The sequence below is a fragment of the Myotis daubentonii genome, chromosome 6 (genome assembly GCF_963259705.1).
Source record: "Myotis daubentonii chromosome 6, mMyoDau2.1, whole genome shotgun sequence".
Classification (NCBI taxonomy): domain Eukaryota; kingdom Metazoa; phylum Chordata; class Mammalia; order Chiroptera; family Vespertilionidae; genus Myotis; species Myotis daubentonii.
This window is the reverse complement of record NC_081845.1, coordinates 15,451,815-15,474,050: the sequence shown is the minus strand read 5'-3', so window position 1 is coordinate 15,474,050 and position 22,236 is coordinate 15,451,815. Positions and strand designations below refer to the sequence as shown.

The window sequence follows — 22,236 nt, the reverse complement described above, 5'->3', positions numbered from 1 at the left end:
ACAATTTACAATAGCTAAGATTTGGAAACAGACTAAGTGCCCATTGGCAGATGAGTGGATTAAAAAACTGAGGTACATCTACACAATGGAATACTACGCTGCAGTAAAAAAGAAAGAACTCTTACCATTTGCATCAGCATGAATAGACATGAAAAACATTATGCTAAGCAAAATAAGCCAGTCAGAGAAAGATAAATATCACATAATCTCACTCATTTGTGAAATATAATGAACAACATAAACTGATGAACAAAAATAGATAAGAGACAGAGAAGCATCAAATAGTCTATCAAAATTCAGAGGGAAGGTGGGGGAGGTTGCAGGTAAGGGGGAGAGATCAACCAAAGGACTTGTATGTGTGCATAAAAGCATAACCAATGGACACAGACACTAGGGGGGTGAGGGCATGTGCTGGGGGTGGGGGTGGCCGGGGAGAGGTCAATGGAGGGAAAAAGGAGACTTATGTAATAATATATGTAATACTTTAAGCAATAAAGAATTTTTTTAAAAAAGCATTTGGTTTTAAATTGTTCATTTCTAGTGAGATATTGTTCATATAATATGCCACATAAGATGCCATTGTGAATTAATATAAACTGACTTAAAAGCTTGAGTTCAGAGAAAGAATAAATGAAATTTTGAGGGACAAACAACATCTTACTGCTATGATCCTGAGATTAATCTCCATTAAATTCATTCCTTTGTGTGAGGACATTGTCTATAGAACCAACCCTTTAAAATAGCACCATTTACCTGGCACAGTGTGCATTAGTGGATTGGTGGGGTTTTTGTTGTTTTTTTTTTTTTTTTGGTTTTTGTTGTTTTTGTTTGGAGGGCCGGAATCTAAGCCATAGCAGATAGTAGAGTCTACATATCCACTCAGTGTGCACACAGCTAAACGGATACAGATGAGAGTAGTGAGGTTATGACTCTGCTGAGAGATGACTCATCTGTCATCTGTCCATATACTAAAATAGAGAATGCTGATCAGTCAAGGGCACGATCTGAATCCTGATCACTGAGGGAGAAAGCAACTGACAGAGAAACCAAATGATTGATGTAAGAAGACCTTAAGAAAAGCTCTCCATAATTCACAATTGTGTGTACCGGGTGGTCCAATAGAATCTTAGGTGTGGAGGAATCAGTTAGGATAAGTAATCCAAAAACACATTAAGGAAAAAGAGAAGATAGGAGGAAAATCAAGAGTAAAAATTCTGACACTTTATTGATTTTAATTGTAAAATCTTTTTTAAATAAGGAAGTATCCTACATTTCTCTGACATATTTTTTTTTTTAGGCCACCAAAAATTTTGGTTGCCTCCCAAAAAAAAAAAAATTGGGAGAGAGAGAGATTCTCTGACATATTGAGATCTTAAAAAGTAAAACACCTGAGTAGGTTAGGGCAGTTTTGGTGATATTTTAGATCTATTCTTTAATACTTTCATCCACTTTTTTATTCACCAATTATTTATTAAGTGCCTACTAAGTGCTAGTCATGTACCTATAGGGTTAAAGCAATGCTTAGAAATAGATTAGTTATGAATTCAATATCTATAGATAAACATTGATTAATTATTGAGACCATCTATTAGATGTGACAAAGGAAACACTAGAATGATAGTTGGCATGAAATTTTCCTCCAGAAAAAAAAATAGTAATACAAAGATCATAGATAAAATGGATTCTAAACTTAATTTTGGCAAAATACATTTTATCTGGAAAATAAACATACTAATAGTGGAAATCATATATGTGAATCAAATGATACTTTTTATATAAAAACAAAATAAAAATTAGCATTTTCATAATCATAGTTAAGGCACAAATGAAGAATTCTCTCACCAACAAACAATAAAGAATAAATTTCAAATGGAACCTCTTTTCTTAGGCCAAAAAGAACATTGAATCTTTGCTTATAATTCTTGCCAAGTTATTCTGATGAGCTCTTGTTATTTTAGAACTTTAATTAGAATTATAATACAGGGTTTGACAAAAGTAGATTTACAGTTGTGAGTATGTGAAACACAGAGTTTATTTTTGTATTATTATTATTATTTTGTTTTTCCATACAAAAAACTATAAACCTATTTTCCCCACCCTATACTAAACTAACTGAAATTAATATTTGATGATAAATAAGATTGAATATATGTGTATCAACTGCTACATTTATACCTAGCCAGTACATACACATAATAGCTCCTAAATAAATATGTGATGAATGAATGAGTCAAGGTCAATATCTAAGACAAGTAACCAAATCTTCCTTCCCATATTAAGTAATAATTCAATTATTAAAACATAAGAGAGACAATCAGGAACCACTACTTAATGAAATGTGAAATGTGAAATGTAAACCATTGCTTTTTGAAATCTTTATTTCCCATTTTTTCATTTGTGCGAAGTAAATAACTTATTTAAATGCCTGTCAACTGTTTTTGTATTCTGTTTCTTTAAAGAGAAAATTTTTAACAAAGGGGGGGGGGTGGAATGAAAAAGCTAGGACAAGAGGGAAGAAAGATTAAAAATGAACTTGCCCATTCTCTCACATTACATTTTGTTGGCCCTGACCACAGAGCAGTAGAGGGAATGGCATCTAAGTCAAAGACTCAAACTGGAAATTGGTTGTACTGTGCTTTATTCTCTTATTAGTCACTCAGGAACCTTCAAAAAGCCACTTTATGCCTAAATGTTTCATGCATTTCAAAGGGCTTATAATACTGAAATAATTTACAAAGAATTCTAAGATTTTCAAATTTAGGAGCTAAACAAATGCAAAGTGTTCTATGGTGAGTTAACAGGGAAATAAAAAAGTTTGGGGAAACTTTATGTTATGCTTTTCTTTGGTTCAGTAATTTTATTTTTGTCTCAGTAAGGTTAAGTCTCAGCCATCTTACTAATAATTGTGTTTAATTCTTAAGAATTCTGAGTGCTAAGGGAGATATTTTCAATTTTTGATTTTGTTTTGTAATTTTTTTCCTTTACAAAAATTTTGTTGTATATATTTCTGACAATACTTCATGTTAATTTCTTTACCCTTTCTCTTTATAAGACCCAGGAAAAGCCCCTGAAACTAAACAAGGGACTATAAAAGTTGCAGCACAAGGTAAGCAATAGAACACTTTAAAATTCTTTTTTTTTCCACTTACATACCTTTTTATTGACAGAAGCAAAAGCTGTTTATTGCAGAACAGCACCATCTGCTGGGTTCTTATAGAAAACATTGCATCGTTGCGTGAATGTACACATTCCAAGTATTTATTTAGCATCTGGAGAAAGCATGACTAGGACAAATGCCAAATTTGCAGGGGAACCACTGAAGGACCCAGGAATTAGTATCTTGACTGCAAGTTTCAGTCATTGAGCTTTTACTTATATTTTCAAAAATAAACCATAGATTGATTGATAGATGGGTAGACAGATATATGATACATAGAGATTATAAATGATATACAAGTGTCCAGTGTTTTCAAATATACCTTCTAATTTGTGTCATATTAGAAAACTCTGTCAGAATTTTTAAAAAATTAGTATTACTTCATCTGTATACCAAGACTGCAAAATCAGATTCCAGATATGATTACAAAGAAATCACCCTAGTTTTTATGAGCCATCTGAGAAAATCTACTTACAAATATATTTGGGGTATAAGAATGATGTTTTAAAAGAGACCTTCAGGAAAATATTGATTCTTCAAGTCAGCAGTTTGGGAAAAGTGGTTCTTTAAAATAATTTTGTTGTATTTTTTAGCTATCATCTATAATCACATTCTTTGAGAAAGCTGTTCTAACTCCAGTGTTCCAACTCAGGAGACTGGAATACAATGAATTATGCAACCTTATGCTCAAACCAAGAGTAGTAATATTATGCAAGTACAAGGAATGGGTACAAGTGTCTGCCTTTGTCATCTTTGAAAACTTTACAGAACACACCTAGGGAAAATAAGTAAAATATTTATTGGAGAAAAGTCTTTATTTTTCTCTCCTTTGCTACATTATACAACATCGAACATTTAAGGAGATACATTTAGGTGATGGCACATTCATTTCTGGGCAGAAGACCCTTGCAGCAGACTTCTTAGCAGATGATGTGATTGCATCTGACCTAATTTTGCTGTTATATTTAATCCTGGAACCAACTACATGCAAAATCGCCCTACTAAATGTTGGCAAAATGGGTTGGCTAACTGCCACTTGACACAATGTTTTTATAAGCAATATTTGATAAAATGGTTAAGAGCTAATATGTGGGATTTTAGTTTTCTTTTGAAAATCAAGTTGTTCAAGAAAACTGATTCTTCTTTACAGGAGTTCCGATAGAGAATGTAGCAAATGTTATGAGAGGTAGAAAGGCAGGACAAATATTATCACTTTTGTGTTTTATATTCCTGCAAATGCAGCTCAGAGTGCATTCCTCAAGCAAATGAACACTAGTTCCAGGAATCATTGAAATTAAGGTATATAGTTCTTATAAAAAGCACAACCACCTGTTTGCACTAAGGCTTCTGAAGGTCATGGTGGAAATGGAACTATAACTAAAGGCAGGAAGTTAGTGTTATTTCAGCCTCATAATAGAGGAGCTCAAGGGGAAGAAGTTGAAGAGATAATCTGGAAAATGATTTCAAATTTGAATTTGGACCATAGGCTCTTCACTTTCATATTTCAACTACATCGGACAAGGCAGGCTCAACTTATTTTTTTTTTCTCAGAATGAATGATTTATTTTTGAATGAATAGTAACCTAGAGTTTCAAAAGCTTATTAGAACAGTCCTTTTAAGAAAATTAGATGAAAGTGTTGATTAAGCACAGTGTACAGGCAAGAGGTAGGGCTAAACACATACTTATTAATTTGACTTATCTATGTAACAGCATATTTTATATTCATTTTTGCTTTATGTTTTTATCTCAATTAAAAAACACCATCTTATAAAATAATATTTTAAGGTTATTTTCTTATTTCAGATTTGTATGGGTTAAATCCACTGAATTTATGAATTCGTGGAATAGATTCTCTTATTCCCAGGAATATGCTGAGGAATGCTCATTTAATATGTTTAACACTATTTTCTTTCTATTATTTCAGGAGCAGCTAAAAAAGATGAAAAGAAGGAAGGTATGTTTTATGAAAATTTCCACTATGCCTTTGTGTGAACAGTTAAACAGTTTAAGCTCTGGGGTGAGCTAGTATAAAGGTACTGGAGGCCGCTGGCGAGGTAGGGGGTGGGTGGCCAATGTGATTAGGCAGCCTGTGTCTGCTGATTGTTGCTTATTGAAGTTAAGTTTCTTACCCTCCCACAGAGACGGGGATGAAGGGGCACTATCTCTTTTGATGATTACATTTCAAGGGGATGTCTCATAGGTCTTGAGCAAGATATTTCTGGTTGTAGAAGATTTATATTTCAAAGGGATGGAAAAAGAATTTATAATGCAAGCTTTCTAAAGTAAATGTGCTCACAAAAGGGAGGTCTGGGGCCTATAGTCAAGAGGAAGCCCATTTAAGTTTAGTCAAGCTGATGGGAATGTTAAGGTCATCTCCGCCACTGGGATTCTGCTTGGAGAGATGTTTCTAATGCGCCCTGACAGCACTTAGACAAGGTCTATAGTTATCACCACTGTTTATAAATCTAAGCTTATTTTCTCAGTAAAAATAACCTGTCGATATAAGCAATCGCTTCTAACTTTGAAAATGACAATTATGTTCTAGTTAGTGTTTATATGATCTGGAAAAAAATAAGAAAGCAAGTGTTATATTTATATTTAGTGACATTAGAGTTTTATATAATCATAATGGCTTGGGAGTCACATTCTGCTTCTGTTAAACATGAATCTATGAGTCAATAGTCATGGGATGGAGAAAATATTTTAGTTGGTCATCATTTGTTTAAAGAGAACAAGACCATTTATAATAATAAAAGTGTAATATGCTAATTAGACCGGACATCCTTCCGGACGACCTTCCAGACGAAGCAGGGGCTGTGAGGGAAGCCTGCGTCCCTGTTGCCTGCCGCCGCCTGAAGGAAGCCTGGGTCCTGGGTGCCGGAGGGCAGCCAGTGCCTGCAGCCAGGGGAAGAAAGGGAACAAATTTCGCATTGGGCCTCTAGTAATATCATAAGGTTAACTGAGACACATTAACATGTTTATTATCAAGAGATTGAAATCAGTATTAATTTTCCCATAAACACATAGCAAATATTTCAGTGTATTTTGGCAATGATATAATTTATATGATGACTGTTGTGGTGAGTGTTCAGAGACATTACAAGAAAAAAGAAGGAATAAGTTCCTGCCACAGTTTTGGACAGACAGGAAGTCCTCAGAAATGTTCATCTTTCCTCCATCACTTCTTCTTAGGAATAAAAAAGAATTTACCTTTTGATTGAGCTAAAGGAGTAATATTAACAGTCATTTTGTTATTCATTGGCATTCAAACATATATTAAAAACTTTCGGGTATATAAAACCATAGTCAAAGTACAATTGCATAGTTTTAATCTATATATACATATATATTTCTCATTGTTATGCTCAGCGTTTCTTGTTTTTCCTAGATTTTATACATCTTTTTTTTTAATTGTCCATGTTCAATATGCAATATTTGGAAGAGCTTGGGAATATTTGCCTTTAGAGATTCATGTGATCCAGTGAAATATATAAAACATATGTCCCCGAGTATTTGTTAATATTATCATTCAAGAAATGATTATATTTAAGAAAAAATAGCTATCTACAATAATTTGTATTGTTCCCAGTATGTAATAGGAGAATAGGCTTAATGTTCAGCTACTCTAAGCAGTCATTTGAATTTGTTTCGTGAGTTCCTATTTCTCGTTATGTGTCTCCTGTTAAGCAGAGCAGAAATGTATATAGACAACAGCTTCTCAGCTCCTCTTTCTTACTTTCCATCATCTCAGTAAAGATCACAGGTCTATTTCCCACAGGGACAGGGAACATATGTTTATTCAAATGAGGCAAATTTATAACAAGTACCAGATACAATTTGGATTTTCAACATTACACAAAGTTTATTTTACACAAAGTTTATTTCTATTCACATTCAGACTTTTTGGATATCGTTCAAAGATACTAATTACTGACAACTTTCCTAGAGAAAGAAAAAATGAGAAGGATTTTAGGAATTTAACTAGAATGCTCTCGAGAAGTTCTTTTGCTGGTGAATTTAAAATACAGACACAAACCTGCATAACAGCTTTCTTAATATCAAAGACGATTTGTGCATCGGGCCACAAAGGGTTTCTTGCATGAGTGAACTCTAAGAATTAGAATTTCATGTGCAGATTTTATCCCAAGCCTGGCTCATCAAGTCTCTTTCAGAAACCTGAACAAGAGCGATCCTTGGCTCCATGAGCTTTGCCCATCTATGTTTCTGATCTTGGGAATTTTGGCCTCAGAGCAACCATATCTTAGCCTGAGTGGAATGGCATCATTGAATAAATGTTCAACCGAGGCCCTGCTTTGACAAGCCTGTTTCTACCGAGGTTTCCCCTGTATACCACTCCTTCTCCCCACTCAGACACTTTCCTCATGATCGATTAGCAAACCTTCTCTCTTACTCTCCGTTAGGTTCTCAACATCTGCCCCGATAAAATTGCATTTTTCTCTCTAAAATGTGCTTATTCTCTATCACCTCTTATGTAATGGTCTTGCTGTCCTTATAGACACCGAGACTCAAATTCTGGCATAAGCTTTAACCTCTGTTTTACCTTTGCCTCTGACAATTAGTCCTCCAGAATTTTTAAATTACCTGACCTCTCCTTTGTTTAATCCTTCCTAAAAATAATTAGGAAAGCTAATCTTCACTCACAACCTCCAGCCTCTAATTGTGACCTCTCACTGATATTAGACTTCTCATGTGAACCAAGGAAATGATGCCTGAAATCAGAGGTTCTCAATATTTGGTCAAGGACTTCTGAGGGTCACGGAGACCCTTTCAGTGGTTCTGCAAAGTTAAAATTATTTTTATAAAATCATGAAGTCATCATTTCCCTTTTACATTTCATCCTCCCATGAGTGTGCACTGGAGTTTGCCAGAGATTATATAATGTGTGATATTGCAACAGATTCAATATAAAAGCAGTTATGTAAATCCAACTGACTTCTCAGTAAGCCACATATTAATGAGAGTCACAAAATTGTGAAGCAAAGTCACTCATCTCATTATTTTTTTATATTTGAAAGTGTATTTGTCCTAAAAATAATATCGATGTTAACATGTAACGAGTGTATTATTTTTTAAATAAATAAATATCTATTTTTTTAATCTTTAAGTTTTAAAATTATAAACATAAATTGATAGAACCTACGTGAATAAAAGCTGTTTGGGGTTCTAAAATTGTTAAGAAGTCAAAGTAGTCCTGAGATGAAAAATTTGGAATATCTGACCTAAATAATTATCCTGCCTATAATAGCTTCTTCCAAAATATTAAATTAGCTTCTTTTTTTTTGTCACTATCTACTTAAAATATTCAGTGACTTCACACTGACCACAGAAGATAGTCTAAAGGTTTTAACCTGCAATTCAAATCCCTATAGTCTGCTTCTTGACCTCCTGTCATGCACATGCCTAGGCAAAGGCAAAGCTAAGGCCTGAATAGTTCCATGTGTAAAGACGCAGTGAGCCCTTCTGAGACTGAGAAAATCATGCTCAGCCAAAGCGAGAGTAGCCAAAGGTGCCAGATCTTCATAGCCCTTGTTCCACACACCACAAAGGCTGATACCTAAAGAAGAGAGGCTAGATAATGCAACACAAATCAGGAACCCTTCACTGCTGAGGAGGCAGTTCCATACTACAGCCAAGTGGTTTTAAGGTCTACAGCTCTGTTACAAAAAGATCTAGGAAGGAGAACCCAGGAGGCAATGAGAAGAAAACTCTCATGACAGCCTCCCAGGAGAGATAGGGAGGCATGTGGGGGATGGCCTCACAGCAGCTCCTCACAGCATCCTCCCCGTCTCCCAATCCTCTTATGTTCCAGAAGGATCACAAGCTACCTGTCAAGACTCAATTTAGCTGTGATTCAACCTTTGCCTGCTTGTCCTATATGGATAATGTGCAAGACCATCACAGCACCACGAGGAGCCTTTTACCCTACATTCCCATCCAATTTCTTCCTTTATGTATCATATTAGTGCCCCGGTGCACGGATTCATGCACATTGAAAGGATATTAATTAGAAGGTGGCCGGCGGGGCGGGACTGGGTGAGATGGGCCAGACATACCCTGGAGCCAACCTTCCGTGGTTGCTCCCCAGCCAGCAGCACCTGGGGTGGTGCTGCAGCTCAAAGAGCATCTGCAGAGTAAGCAGGGGTCCCTCTGGCCGGTGGGGACCCTCGGCTTGGCCTGCGGGGATCTGGGTTATACCAGCTCTCCGACATCTCTCGAGGGGTCCTGGATTGCAAGAGGGCGGTTCTTGGGTGACACACACTGGAATCGGGCCCCCTGCTCTCTGGTTCTGGGGTGCATCACCAGAGAACTGCTGCTGCCAAGTCACTGCAGCTCGGCAGCTCCTGCACTGTCTGCCCCCTGGTGGTCAGTGCGCTTCATAGCTACTGGTTGGAGCGTCTGCCCCCTGGTAGTCATTGTGCATCATAGCTACCGGTTGGACGGTCAGACAGTCATTTAGTCTTTTACATATATAGATACTTCATCTATTCTAAGCCACTCTCAATTTTACACATAAAATGTGCTAGCTTGCCTTTGTTTCTGCTATTATCATAACAGAGCTTACCCTTTCCTTTTCTTCTATAAATATGCAATATTTTCAGGGTCCAAAACAAATTCTCCTTCTTCTAAGACTTCTGTCTGACCCTCCCAATTACATATACTTTCTCTTTCATTTATAATCTCTCATCAGAGTTTATCTATAACTCCTACCATCACTCATGGTTTGCCAACCTGTACATCATATTACTTGTATTAATTTTCTTTCTATTCTGATTGACTTTAAGGCTTTTGACTAAAGGGACCATGTTTAATTCACTTTTATCCCCTACAAGGACTAAAATATTTCCTCACTTCACACAGCACTCAACAAATATTCATTCTGTGAATGAAGCAATAATGTAGGACTCAAGATAAATATAATAGCCAGAGAATTATGAGTAGGCACTTAATTTTTCATATCCAGGCAAAGAAAATTCCTTTTTATTATTGGGAGTTATTATCCAGTGAGCATTTTAGGGCTGGAAAATTATAGCCAATTGTTGGCAATTTCATCTCTGATGTAATTAATCACTAGCTGCTATTTGGGTTGCACAGCAGATCTCAGTAGATCTCATTCTGCTTCTTGATGAATTCCCACACCGGTTATCTTCTGAAAGATACAGCTCCATTGAGAACTAGCCAGATTAGATTTATTGTTTCTCGTAACCGGAACAAGAAGAAGTAAAGTAAAATGCAAAACTTCATGTAAGAATTAGTCTCAAGTTCCAGGGCTTCAGAACTGGAGAAATCGTGCTGAAAAACAACGCAAAATATCTGGTTTTGTAATTGAACACATATGTCAGTTGGGTCAGTTTCACAGAGTAGATGGGTACTTCGTTACCAACATTATTAGACTACCAGAGAGTTATCTTTTCCCTTCAATGTCAATTGGTATTTCATTTCCTTCTGGCATCTCTTATGAAACATAATAGACCATACCTGGTACATTACTAAAGTTGAGTGAGTGATGGAATTGAACAGATTGCAAACACATCACTACTTTTGAATAACAGCTGCTACAGGCCTCAATGTTCTTAATAAAAGGCTCGTTCAGATTATTGGGCAGATGGTTTTTAGGGAAGTGTAGTTGCCACATAAGCCTTTATGATATTTTTAAGCTGTTTTGGCAGAGTGCTGAGAGGGCATAATGAAGTTTAATAGCATGAGTATTAAAGGCTGGTACTTATAGCTCTTAAGTGTCAGAATGTGATCTTTCAATTGCAAGCATTATATGTTTCAGTTACTTGAGTATTTTACTTGTGTAAGTCTGCTGCTCTGTTGGCTCCAAAAGATGATTTTTTAATGAGATCATTTTAAGTTAATTTAACTATGGTTTCCTGTTCTTACATGCAAATATAGTGAACTTTTTAAAGGTCTACTTCGATAGATCATGGCTTGTTATTTTTTACATTTCAACTTCATGAAATATTTTTTTAATCTTAATAAGTGTTATACTCTACCTGATCCTGAACTGCATATTTTTTCTTTCATTTTAGTACAATTGCTATTTATTGCTACAATATATTATCAATTCTTATTAGTAGGAAGAAAGAAAACAAATTTAAAACAACAGACATTTTACAGATATGCATATTGTATTTAGCTTTCCACACCTATCTCATGCCAGCATCTAGTTGCAGAATGGGGCATTTGGCAATAACCTTGCCCTAATCTGCCACATTTATCCTCAGTCTGTTTCAACATTATTCCCAAGCTTTATTTCAATTGTATTCCTGAATAACTATGGGCTCGTCATGCTCTGTTTCCCACGTTGGCAGCATTCTGGGCTCAAAAGATACTCAGTGAGGATCCCTTGATTTCTTGGGCAGGCAGAAATCCTGCTCTACTATACTGGGGCCAAACACATTGAAAAGTCATGATGGCCACTGAACTATCCACTTCAGACTTTCAGCTGCTGGACTATAGAAATCCATGTCTTTAAACAGAAGTAGGCAGGCACTATATATTGTTAATATATAGTCAGGTAAATGACAAAGATGATATTTATCATGTCATCATATAAAATGATTTAATATGATATTTTTCTATATGTTTAAAGTACTCACTTGATTAGGATAATTATTCATGAAGGAAATGAATGTGAAAGTGCTTGCAAAGCACTTGTGTTTTAGACAGCAAATTTAACCCAATCCATTATAGTTTCTGATGAGAAACTTCATAGCGAGAAAAAGATTGATTTCTTTGTGGGGAAGGTGGTGAATATTAATAAAGTCTAGTCTAAAATTCATTTACTTTTAGACATAATAATCTTTAGAAATGTTTACTGAATAAATAAATGTTTTGTTCCATGGACCTATCATTTTGAAAAATAAGGCTTGTTTGTTTTTTTCTTATGTGAAACATATCCTTATTACAGAAAAATTAGAAATTCAGAAAGAAGTTGAAGAAACATCGTTTTAATGACAGTGTATTCTTTATAGTCCCCCTACTGTTTAATATTCCAAACATTTAGAGGTGTAAAACAGTGACATTAAAAAAGTATGGTGTAGCTCAGTGGTTGAGTATCAACCTATGAATCAGGAGGTCAGTTTGATTCCTGATTGGGGCATATGACCAGATTGCGGGCTCAATCCCCAGTAGGGGGCATACAGGAGGCAGCCTATCAATGATTCTCTTCATTGATGTTTCTGTCTCTCTGTCCCTCTCCCTCCCTCTCTGAAATCAATATATATATATATATATATATATATATATATATATATATATATATATAGAGAGAGAGAGAGAGAGAGAGAGAGAGAGAGCGCTTGAGCGCTTTTAGGGGGAAATATAGAACTATAATTATTACATGAAAAGCATGCTCATTTTTATGGCTTTCTAGATTCTTTCCAAGTTGTTTTCCTAATGTGCTTTCAGCTTATAATTCTACTAGAGGCCCGGTGCACAAAAATTTGTGCACTCAGGGGGAAGGGAGGGTCCCTCAGCCCGGCCTGTGCCCTCTCGCAGTCTGGGACCCCTCGGGAGATAACGACCTGCTGGCTTAGGCCTGCTCCCAGGTGGCAGAGGGCAGGCCCAATCCCTAGGTGCAGCCCCTGGTCAGGCTCAGAGCAGGGCTGATTGGGGAGTTGGGGCATCGCCCCCTGTCATGCACAGAGCAGGGCGGATTGGGAGGTTGCGATGCCACCCTCAGTCACACTCAGGGTATGGCTGATTGGGGGGTTGGGGCACCGCCCCCTGTCACACTCAAGGCAGGATCGATGGGCAGGTTGTGACACCACCCCCTGTCACGCACAGAGCAGGGCCCATCAGGGTGATTGGGCTCCATACCCTGTCAAGCACAGAGCAGGGTCGATCAGGGGGTTGGGGAGCTCCCCCCTGTCACTCACAGAGTAGGGCCGATAGGGGAGTTGGGGCACCGCCCCCTGTCACACACAGAGCAGGGCCGATCAGGGGGTTGGGGCACCACCACTGTCACACTCAGGGCAGGGCCAATGGAGAGGTTATGGCTCTACCCCATCACACACAGAGCAGGGCCCATGGGGGGGTGTTGGGGCGCCGCACCCTGTCACACACAGAGCTGCAGGGCGATCAGGGTGTTGGGGAGCTCCCCCCTATCAGGCACAGAGCAGGACTGATCAGGGGGTTGGGGCGCCTTCCCCTGTCACGAACAGAGCAAGGCAGATAGGGAGGTTGTGGCCCCGCTCCCTGTCACACACAGAGCTGCAGGGCGATCAGTGGGTTTGGGCGTTGCCCCCTGTCGCGCTGATCCCAGTGCGGGGAGGCATATTACCCTTTTACTATATAGGATAGAGGCCTGGTGTACGGTTGGGGGCCGGCTGGTTTGCCCTGAAGGGTGTCCTGGACCAGGGTGGGGGTCCCCACTGGGGTGCCTGGCCAGCCTGGGTGAGGGGCTGATGGTTGTTTGCAGCTGGTCACACACCCTTCAGGGTGGGGGTCCCCACTGGGTTTCCTGGCCAGTCTTGGTGAGAGGCTGAGGGCTGTTTTCAGGCTGGCAGGTGACTGAAGCTCCCAACCGCTCCTTTTTTTTTTTTTTTTTTATTCTGGACCAGCTTTAGCTCTGGCTCCAGCTCTTAGGCCTCTGCTGCTGAAAGCAGGTTTCTGGCCTTTGTTTACCTTCTGTATTTGAAACAATGTTGCGATCCTGCTGGCTGAAGCCTGGTGGAGTAAAGCAGGTTTCTGGGGTTTTGTTTAGCTTCTATATTTGTAACATAGTTGCTTAGAGTTGCAGCTCAGAGGCCGGCAGCAGCAGGCGGGGAACGTTGGAGTCCTCCATCACTGAAGCAAGCAAGCCTCATGTTCGCTTTAAGCTGCCTGGCTGCCGGCCGCCATCTTGGCTGGCAGTTAATTTGCATATTGCCCTGATTAGCCAATGGGAAGGGTAGCGATCGTACACTAATTACCATGTTTCTCTTTTATTAGATAGGATGGAAGAAGGTTGATACTTTCATTATACTGCCACATTTTTTTACATAACAACTCAGTTGACCATCTAACAGTTTTTGTGAACACACTCCTGCTCATTGTCCTCTTCAAACATTTTAGGTCCATTACTTCTTTGTGAAAGTAAAATCATGCTATGAACCCATCTCACCATAAGGCACACAGATCCATTAACTTGCAAACTGTTAGTGGATGTCTACTGTTCTAGGTTCTAGCCATACAATTGTCAACCAGAAAAGAGTTTATTTACCTTTTGCAAGTAGCAATTTGTGGTTCATTGTTATGATTCTAATTTCACTAATATTGGAGAATTTCAAAATTCTGTTACAGAAGAGGTAAAAGAAAGAACACAGAGTATAAGAAATAAAATATTCTAAGCAAAAATCTAAGTAAACTTGCCTCTATCCTAAATTAAATGAGCTCAAAAGCCTCTTTATTTTAAAGTGATACGAATGGTAGTTTCATGGCCTATATTCTGGAAATATTTCTCAGATCTAAGTTGAATAGCCAAAAGACTAAAAATAAAATAGATGTCCGCTGACCACTGAATACACTTCACTAAATAGCAGTTACTAAGCATAATGATGTGTTCATTAGTAACCCGTAAGCCAAAATCCACCAGTTTCTTTTCCATTACAATTGGAATAATTGAATGTTTATATTGAGAATGTATTGATTATTCAATGAGAGTACAATATATTTCACCTGGACTGCTTGAGATTGAACAAATGAAAAAAAAAGTTGCAAATTAAAATCATGGACTCCAGCTAATTTTTATGGAAACAGATCATATATTGTTCAGATTGTCTTTCTATGAAAATATTATTAACTTCTTTTATAAATACAATGTAATCTCTATGCAAATTATATATGGTTATTTTTTCTTACTTTTTCATATTTTATACTTCAAAAAGTTTCTCACTTCCTATCTCATTCTCAGACTCACCCTCTTAAAAAATTCTCTTTAAGCCTTAAATTCTAAAAATATGTAATCAATCCATTTTGTTGAAAATGATTTCAAGGTGAATGAACATTTTGTTGTGAGCTAATCAGTTGTTGATTGAACTTATCTGCTTTATCAATAATTTATCTTTGTGTTTTCAGATTCCAAGAAAACAAAAACATCTGCAGAAGGTACTGGAAATATTTTCTGATTCTGTCTTATATTTGATGAACCCCAATTAGCATTACTTTTTAAAGGATTAACATAGAAAAAACTATACGTATGGGAAAGAGGAGAGAGGAAAAAATATTAAGGTTGAAAGAGAGAAAGAAAAAAAAAACAAGAGTCGAGTCTATTCTGATAATACTGCTCTGAGAAATATTTGGCAGTAATAAAAAATAAAAACTGTATATGTTTACCTTTCACAGTAATTGTTTTCAAAGACATATTTGCTTGACAAAAAAAAAATTGAACAATGCTTAGTACCAAGCATTTATTTCACTGGAAAATATAAATTCAATTAATCTTTGATACATCAGCATTAAATAGGAAACTAAATAGTTTCTTTGTGTTGAATAGAATCATAACTCAGCAAGTATACCAGTTTCTTCTGTATTTATTCATATGTGTTTTTGTGTTCACATGTATTTATGAAGACTGCAAGGTATAAATTATTTAAAGTGGTTAGACATTTGGTCCTAAGTTAATTCATTGTCAAAGAGCATATTACAATCAAATTAAGGAAACACCTATGATAAGCAGCAATACCTCAGAGCAGCACTCACTGTGAAACTTAAGGGAAGAGGATGAGGGAGGGGTTGACAAAATTATAGTCTAACCAGTGTGTTGGAGAAGTAAACTTTATCTGTAATGTTTTTAAGAGCAATGGTTTTCTTTCAACAGAACAACCCAAGGGAAAAAGTAAGGAAATGCATGAATATATGTGTGTGTGTTTTCTCTATACTACTACAACTACCTGCTGGCACATGTAGACATGCAGTTTCCAGTATCCCTTTTCTACATTTTATGCATGCGAATTATTATTTTTTATCAAGATGAAAAAATATACAACCTGGGAGTGGGGAGGGTCAGTGTGAACTGCAAGGCATGTTATATTCTTAGAGTCCTTTTTTAAACTCATGTAATCATCTAATAATATTATCCATAGCCTCCTAACCTAAAATACAACTGTATCCATTAACCAAAACTGTGGGTGTAATTTAATCTTGATAATCTGGTTAGTTCTGTCCTTAGCAAAGACTGAATAGTAATTATTTTACAGACCAGTTTTACAACTTCTCTTCTATTTCTTTCTTTCTTGTAATAGAAAATACCTTGGCATGTTCCCATGCTATCTAACATTTTGTCCATAACATGAATTTTCCTCCATTGCTTGGGATCCATATCTTAGGCAGCACCTGCAGTTGCTTTAACACACAGTACTAAAGCTATTTGCTAAAAATTCAGTAAATCCTTGAGGTCATGTCCTTTGCAAACATATACTCTCCTCTAAAGAAAATAGGTCATAATTAAGAAATAGAAATAAAGATCCTTACCTTAACCATATTCAATTCGCATTAGAAACCAGAGGTTTTAAAGATACCAATAATATTAAAATCATGTTTTAAAATGCACACCAAATTTAAAAAATATGTATGCGTGACTTGGTCCTGCAAAAAGGTCAGGATGCTGAGAAAGCCTCTGTCATAAAAACGCTCTAAAATATCCTGTGGAGAGAATCATGAAATTATACTACAGCTCAGCCAGGGGGAGCAATCTGTCTATAAAGAAGGTTGTGATTTATGTGTGTGCAAAGCGGCCGAGGAGCGCTGGCACAGGAATGCAGAAACCACTCTATAAACCATTGCACCAAGAGGAGAATGAGAAATAACTGGAGATTTAAAAAATGGTATTAAATTATGCGTATATATTTTTATATATGCAAAATATATGTAGGGTTATATATATTCTTAAAGTCCTCACTTCTTCGCAGTCTATATGATTTAAAATTTCCCGCAGATTTGCTGAGGATCCTTGGCCATCTTCATTCAGGGCATTGATGTAGTTAATAAATAGAGAAGCCTTCTCAGAAGTCCATTTACATCTCAACTGCTTTCCTCTTTGGAAAGATCTGTGGATTTTGAATTGGACAGCAGTAAGGAAAAGAAAAAGATTTGTCCTCTAAACAACTATTGATTCTCTTCAAATTAATATATTTGTTCTGGTTTATCATCAAAACATGTTTTTATTATTATTGTTGCATTTTTTAAATTTGTTTCATGTAGGGGGTTTTTGTTATTGTTTTTTGTCTTTAAGATTACTTCATTCAGTTATACATCTCCAACCCTATATTCTTATTTTGTTCCTACTTTTCTAGTTAACACAGCTTAAGAGGCTGTATTTTGTCTTAGCTTAAAAATAAATCATGTCATGGTAGGGGGCACAGGGTGAAGAGCACATGAGGCCTTCCTGTACATATTTTTGTAAATTCCTGTGACTTAAAATTTTTTCAAAAAAGAAAAAACTCAGAAATAGTTCCATGCTGTTCTGTGACAGAATACTGTGAAGGGAAGTAGAAGGAAATACTTGTTCTGAATATACAATATTAGTCTTTTTAGAGCAGTTATTACTTGCCACAGTCCTGCATTAGCACATACATGTTTCTTTGTGTTAAGACAATTAAGTTTGGAAGCACAAAATTGGAATAATAATAATAATGATAATAATATGTTTCAGAACAGGAAAAGAAAGAAAAACATACAGAACCAGGTAACTATTTTTAATTGCCTCTATCTTCTTAATTTCAAGATATTATTTAATTTGCCGTGACATACTGAATTGTGATCTAATAACATGAAATGTTGACTTTTTTCTTGTCTTGTTTGATACAGCAAAGCCACCAAAGAAGGAACATTCAGGTGAGTCAGGCCAGTGATTCTGGGTTCTTTCTACCAGATGCCCAGTGTTTATTAATGTTGCAGCTCAGAAGGCAGTGAGGGCCATGACAGGAACGGGCAGGAAATTCTTCTCTCACTCCCCCTCACCCCATCCCAGCTTCTTCACATAGAGTTAACACTACTAAAGTTTTAGACATTGAAAGACAAATGTTACGTGACACTCCTGCTACTCAATGTATGCTGTGAACCAGCAGCATCAGAACCATCTGGAACCTTGCAAGCAACGCGGAATCTCTGGTCCCACTCCAGGCTACTGAATTAGAATCTGTGACCTCCTAAGATCCCCAGTGTCTGAGAAGCACTGTTTTACAGTTTAGTGTAAAAAAAAAAATTAAAAACAAAATAAGATCAAATGCTGTCTGTAATTGTGTCTGGTATTGCTTTGCTTTTAAAATATGAAATGCTGAGCCCAACCGGTATAGCTCATTAGTTGAGCATCGACCTATGAACCAGGAGGTCACAGTTCAATTCCCAGTCAGGGCACATGCCCGGGTTGCAGGGTCGATCTCCAGTGTAGGGCATGCAGGAGGCAGCTGATCAATGACTCTCTCTCATCATTGATGTTTCTATCTCCTTCTCCCTTCCTTTCTGAATTAAATAAAAATATTTTTTAAAAAATATATGAAATATTTTATTTAAGCAAATATTCTCTCCCTATTCCAAATGCTTAAGTACTCTGGCATTTCAATGAAGTAGAGTAGATTTTTCCCTCAATGTATTTATAGTCTAATAGTGAAAAATTGAATTGGGAATCAGACAAACAAACAAAATAAACATAAAAAAACCAAAAACTAAAAATGCAATTAGTATAGATACTAAATGGTTTTCTAAAAAGTTCTAGCATTGAACTTGCCCTACTAGTGGTTTCAGATGAAAATAAATGCAAATTTCTGAAATTTTTTATTGACCTCATTTTATAACATAATCTGTTGATTTTGCCTGGCACACTTCTACTCAAGGAACTGCATTGATTTTTCTTGTGTGTCTACTAGTCACTCCTCCTATTTTATTGTATTTCTATTAAAATAGCATTTACTTAATATTATGTAAATAACCATGCAAATATAGCTTTACCATATTCTTACCTGTTCCATAGACCACAAACTGCCACAGGTCTGAAATCATATTTCTAAATCTTCTTCCAACTTTATAATATTCCTCAGACAACCCAAATCCATTTATGTGTCTCTCCAACTAGTTCTCACAGTATAATTTTCTTTCTTTTATAAAGACACTTAATATACTGATATAATCATATTACCTTTTCTTTTTTTCACTTTAAATAACCATAATTTAGAGGTTAAGGATTGCCTTTAATATCTCAATTCCCAGAGTGCTCATTCTGAAGTCAGCATAGAGTGGGCACTTGATAATGGTTGATTGAATGGAAAGAGAAATATCAAGTAGGTTAAGAACATTTATTTTAAGCATTTAAATATGAGTGACTTTCAAATAATTTACCATATAAAATAATCGCACATTTAACCACTTCATGTTAACATTGCTATTACTTATCCTTTCAAAAGGAATTTTTTGTTTATCTCACAGAAAACAGACTATTTGTTCAGGGGTAACATTTCCACAAGTGGGCATCACACATATTCTCACTGATTCATATACACAGAAAGCTAAAACAAAGCAACAACACAGACGCATAGAGAAGCAACAGAATGACTATGAGTGTAATCAGTTTCAAGATTTTTAATAGCTAAACATTATTGTCTAGTATTGAACCTGACAAAATACAATAATTTAAATTCCTTAAAATCATTATCTGCTCAGTCTAGGGATTCATGATAATGTAGAAGCTTAACAATAATTAACTTTATTTTAAAATTTTAAACCATTGGATAATTTATCAATTCATTTCATTTTTTATACCATTTCATAGATTTCAAGAAAAATGAATTGGCTTGTATATGAAAAAAATAAGATTCTTAGATATTTAGAATAGAAAACAGAATGAATAAGTTATGAATGAGCATTCTATGTTGGGAGAAGGTATATGAATATGAAAAAAGAATTATGGTCTATGGCATATATTTAAATAAAGTACATCAAAAGAAATGGCACAGTGTTGCATTTTCTCCTCCTCAAATCTATTTTTATTAGCTTCCATTTAAAAAATGAAAATAACGTTAAAAATATGTTAGAGGCAAGTAGATGTGTAATTAATTTAGACATTATTTCTTGTCTTTATCAGCTCCAAGTGAAAAAGAAGTAAAAGCAAGTATGTTGAATAAAACATTAAAAAATAAGCTTATTTCAGTAGCTTACTCACTTAAGTTTTCTGTTCTAGACAATGCTAATGCTGATTTTTAAAGCTGGCTTACCAAATATATTTTGCTATGTTCATTTAATTTGTTGCAATAGCATGCCTAAATAGTTAACCTTATATTTTCTGTGAGTTCATTCTTATTAAAATTTCTCTATAGATTTTCATTTGTAAATGTTAATTTGTCCAGATCATAATCCTTTTTTGAGTTTTTTGTATTTTAGTTTCCCCTTCTGCAGAATGTTAATTGATTTCTTCAGCTTCTTAAACACATCAGACTTAATATTTCTAACGATTAATCACTTGGTCAAACCAGTAGGCAACATAATTTGTCTACCAGTGAAGTCATTTTGTCTTTAATAAAATGAGGCCCCCCAAATTTTATTAATTACTACTGTTGTAATGTCATAGTTTTCCTTTTAATGTCTGTATCCTCACATTGTAAATATTGACTGATAATATACTGTGGCATCTGCTTCAATCGTAGCAAATACTCTTAGAGAGAAATGCTAATTATTTTGTCAGTATTTCTTAATTCAATACAGTACCTAACAGACTGTCATTAATAAAAATTATTTTGGCATAATTGCATGTATTTAATTTTAGAAAAATATACTTTTAGATTCTCTAAGCTTTTTGTATAGGAATTTATGGCTAAACCTGTACTGTATGCATAATGTGTTAATATTTTTTTCTTTTCAGTTAGAGCTCCTTCAGTATTAATAAAGTACTGATACATAAAACTAATTCATTTTTCTATTTAGTTCTGGGTTTTTGAGATAGTATATAATTTATGAATCTATCAGAGAAAATTTGAAAATATAATGTTGAGTAACTTATTGAAAATGTCTTTTAAAAATTACACATGGAAGTGTTCATATAGTCATAGTAGACTTTAAAAGAGAAGGTTTACATGAATTTCAAATTCCACTTATATTCCATAAAAAAATTTAGTTAATATAAATCTGATTGGAACTTTATATTATGAAGTCTTTAGGATGCTAATACTTGGTCTGGTGAAATGCATTACCAGAAATATATATATAAAACAAAACTGATAACTTTGCAATATTAGTAGAAAAATTTAGATTGATGATTACTCTGAAATGAACATTTTCTTCATAAAAAAAACATGTAGATAAAAATATTCATTTGCAATAAAAAACCCTTATAAGTCCTGCTATCTACAACACATTATCAAATCAACTTTTGAAGAGATCAGCATCGTTTCCACAAAATTAAGTTGCCAAATCATCTTCAACCCAATATAAAAGGAGCAAAAGAATTCATATTCAATTCCTTATATTGTTGAGAGATTTGGACTTTGCATAGGTATATCTCTCAAGATAAAAATTCATTAGGGATAATTCATAATTGTTTAAATTCTCTGCTAACAATGGAATCAGCCATTTCCCCTCTGGGAAAAACATTTATTTGGCCTTAAAACCATACAATGTAATTTTTATTTTTACATGGTCCTATATGCAATAGGTTGTGTGTAAAGTTAATGCCTAAGGTAAAAATTGTGTATCATTACAAATAATTTTAAAATTCCTTAAATCACCCATATATTATGGTGTACATAGTTTTGCATATATAACTAACGTTTGGGATATTAATTCACATCACCTTAAATTATGAGAACAATTGAGAAAGTACGATACCTAGTTTAGTGAAGATGACGTGTGTATGTGATGTGATTCCATGGTATTGAATTTTAAAAGGTAGGTAAGATTGACTGGGTTAGAGCAAGCCCATGGAAAGTGTAAGAGGTGACATATTATTGGCACTCACTTGAATGGAATAACTAGAATGGTGATTGAGTTTGTGGTGTGAAATTGTTTAGGTCCTAAGGAAGCCAAAGTCAGTATAGGGAAAATACTGAAGGGCACAGTCAAGCTGGAGATCTATATCTTAGTTTC

General features: G+C 35.6%; 1 protein-coding gene across 14 annotated transcripts in view; it reads left to right on the top strand.

The window, feature by feature from the left end:
• The window catches only part of TRDN (triadin), a 278,614-nt gene that overhangs the window by 172,782 nt on the left and 83,596 nt on the right, over window positions 1-22,236 (top strand). For 13 of the 14 annotated variants that reach the window (XR_009453395.1, XR_009453394.1, XM_059700238.1 and 10 more), the window contains 7 exons: window positions 3,053-3,106; window positions 5,084-5,113; window positions 15,244-15,273; window positions 15,986-16,003; window positions 17,819-17,851; window positions 17,974-18,000; window positions 20,243-20,269. Coding sequence is in view for 12 of the 14 variants with exons in the window: in XM_059700238.1 (XP_059556221.1) it covers window positions 3,053-3,106; window positions 5,084-5,113; window positions 15,244-15,273; window positions 15,986-16,003; window positions 17,819-17,851; window positions 17,974-18,000; window positions 20,243-20,269 (219 nt within the window). In the remaining 2 variants the exon portion in view is untranslated. The remainder of the gene's footprint in view (window positions 1-3,052; window positions 3,107-5,083; window positions 5,114-15,243; window positions 15,274-15,985; window positions 16,004-17,818; window positions 17,852-17,973; window positions 18,001-20,242; window positions 20,270-22,236) is intronic. The other variant, XM_059700227.1, reaches the window with a different exon arrangement.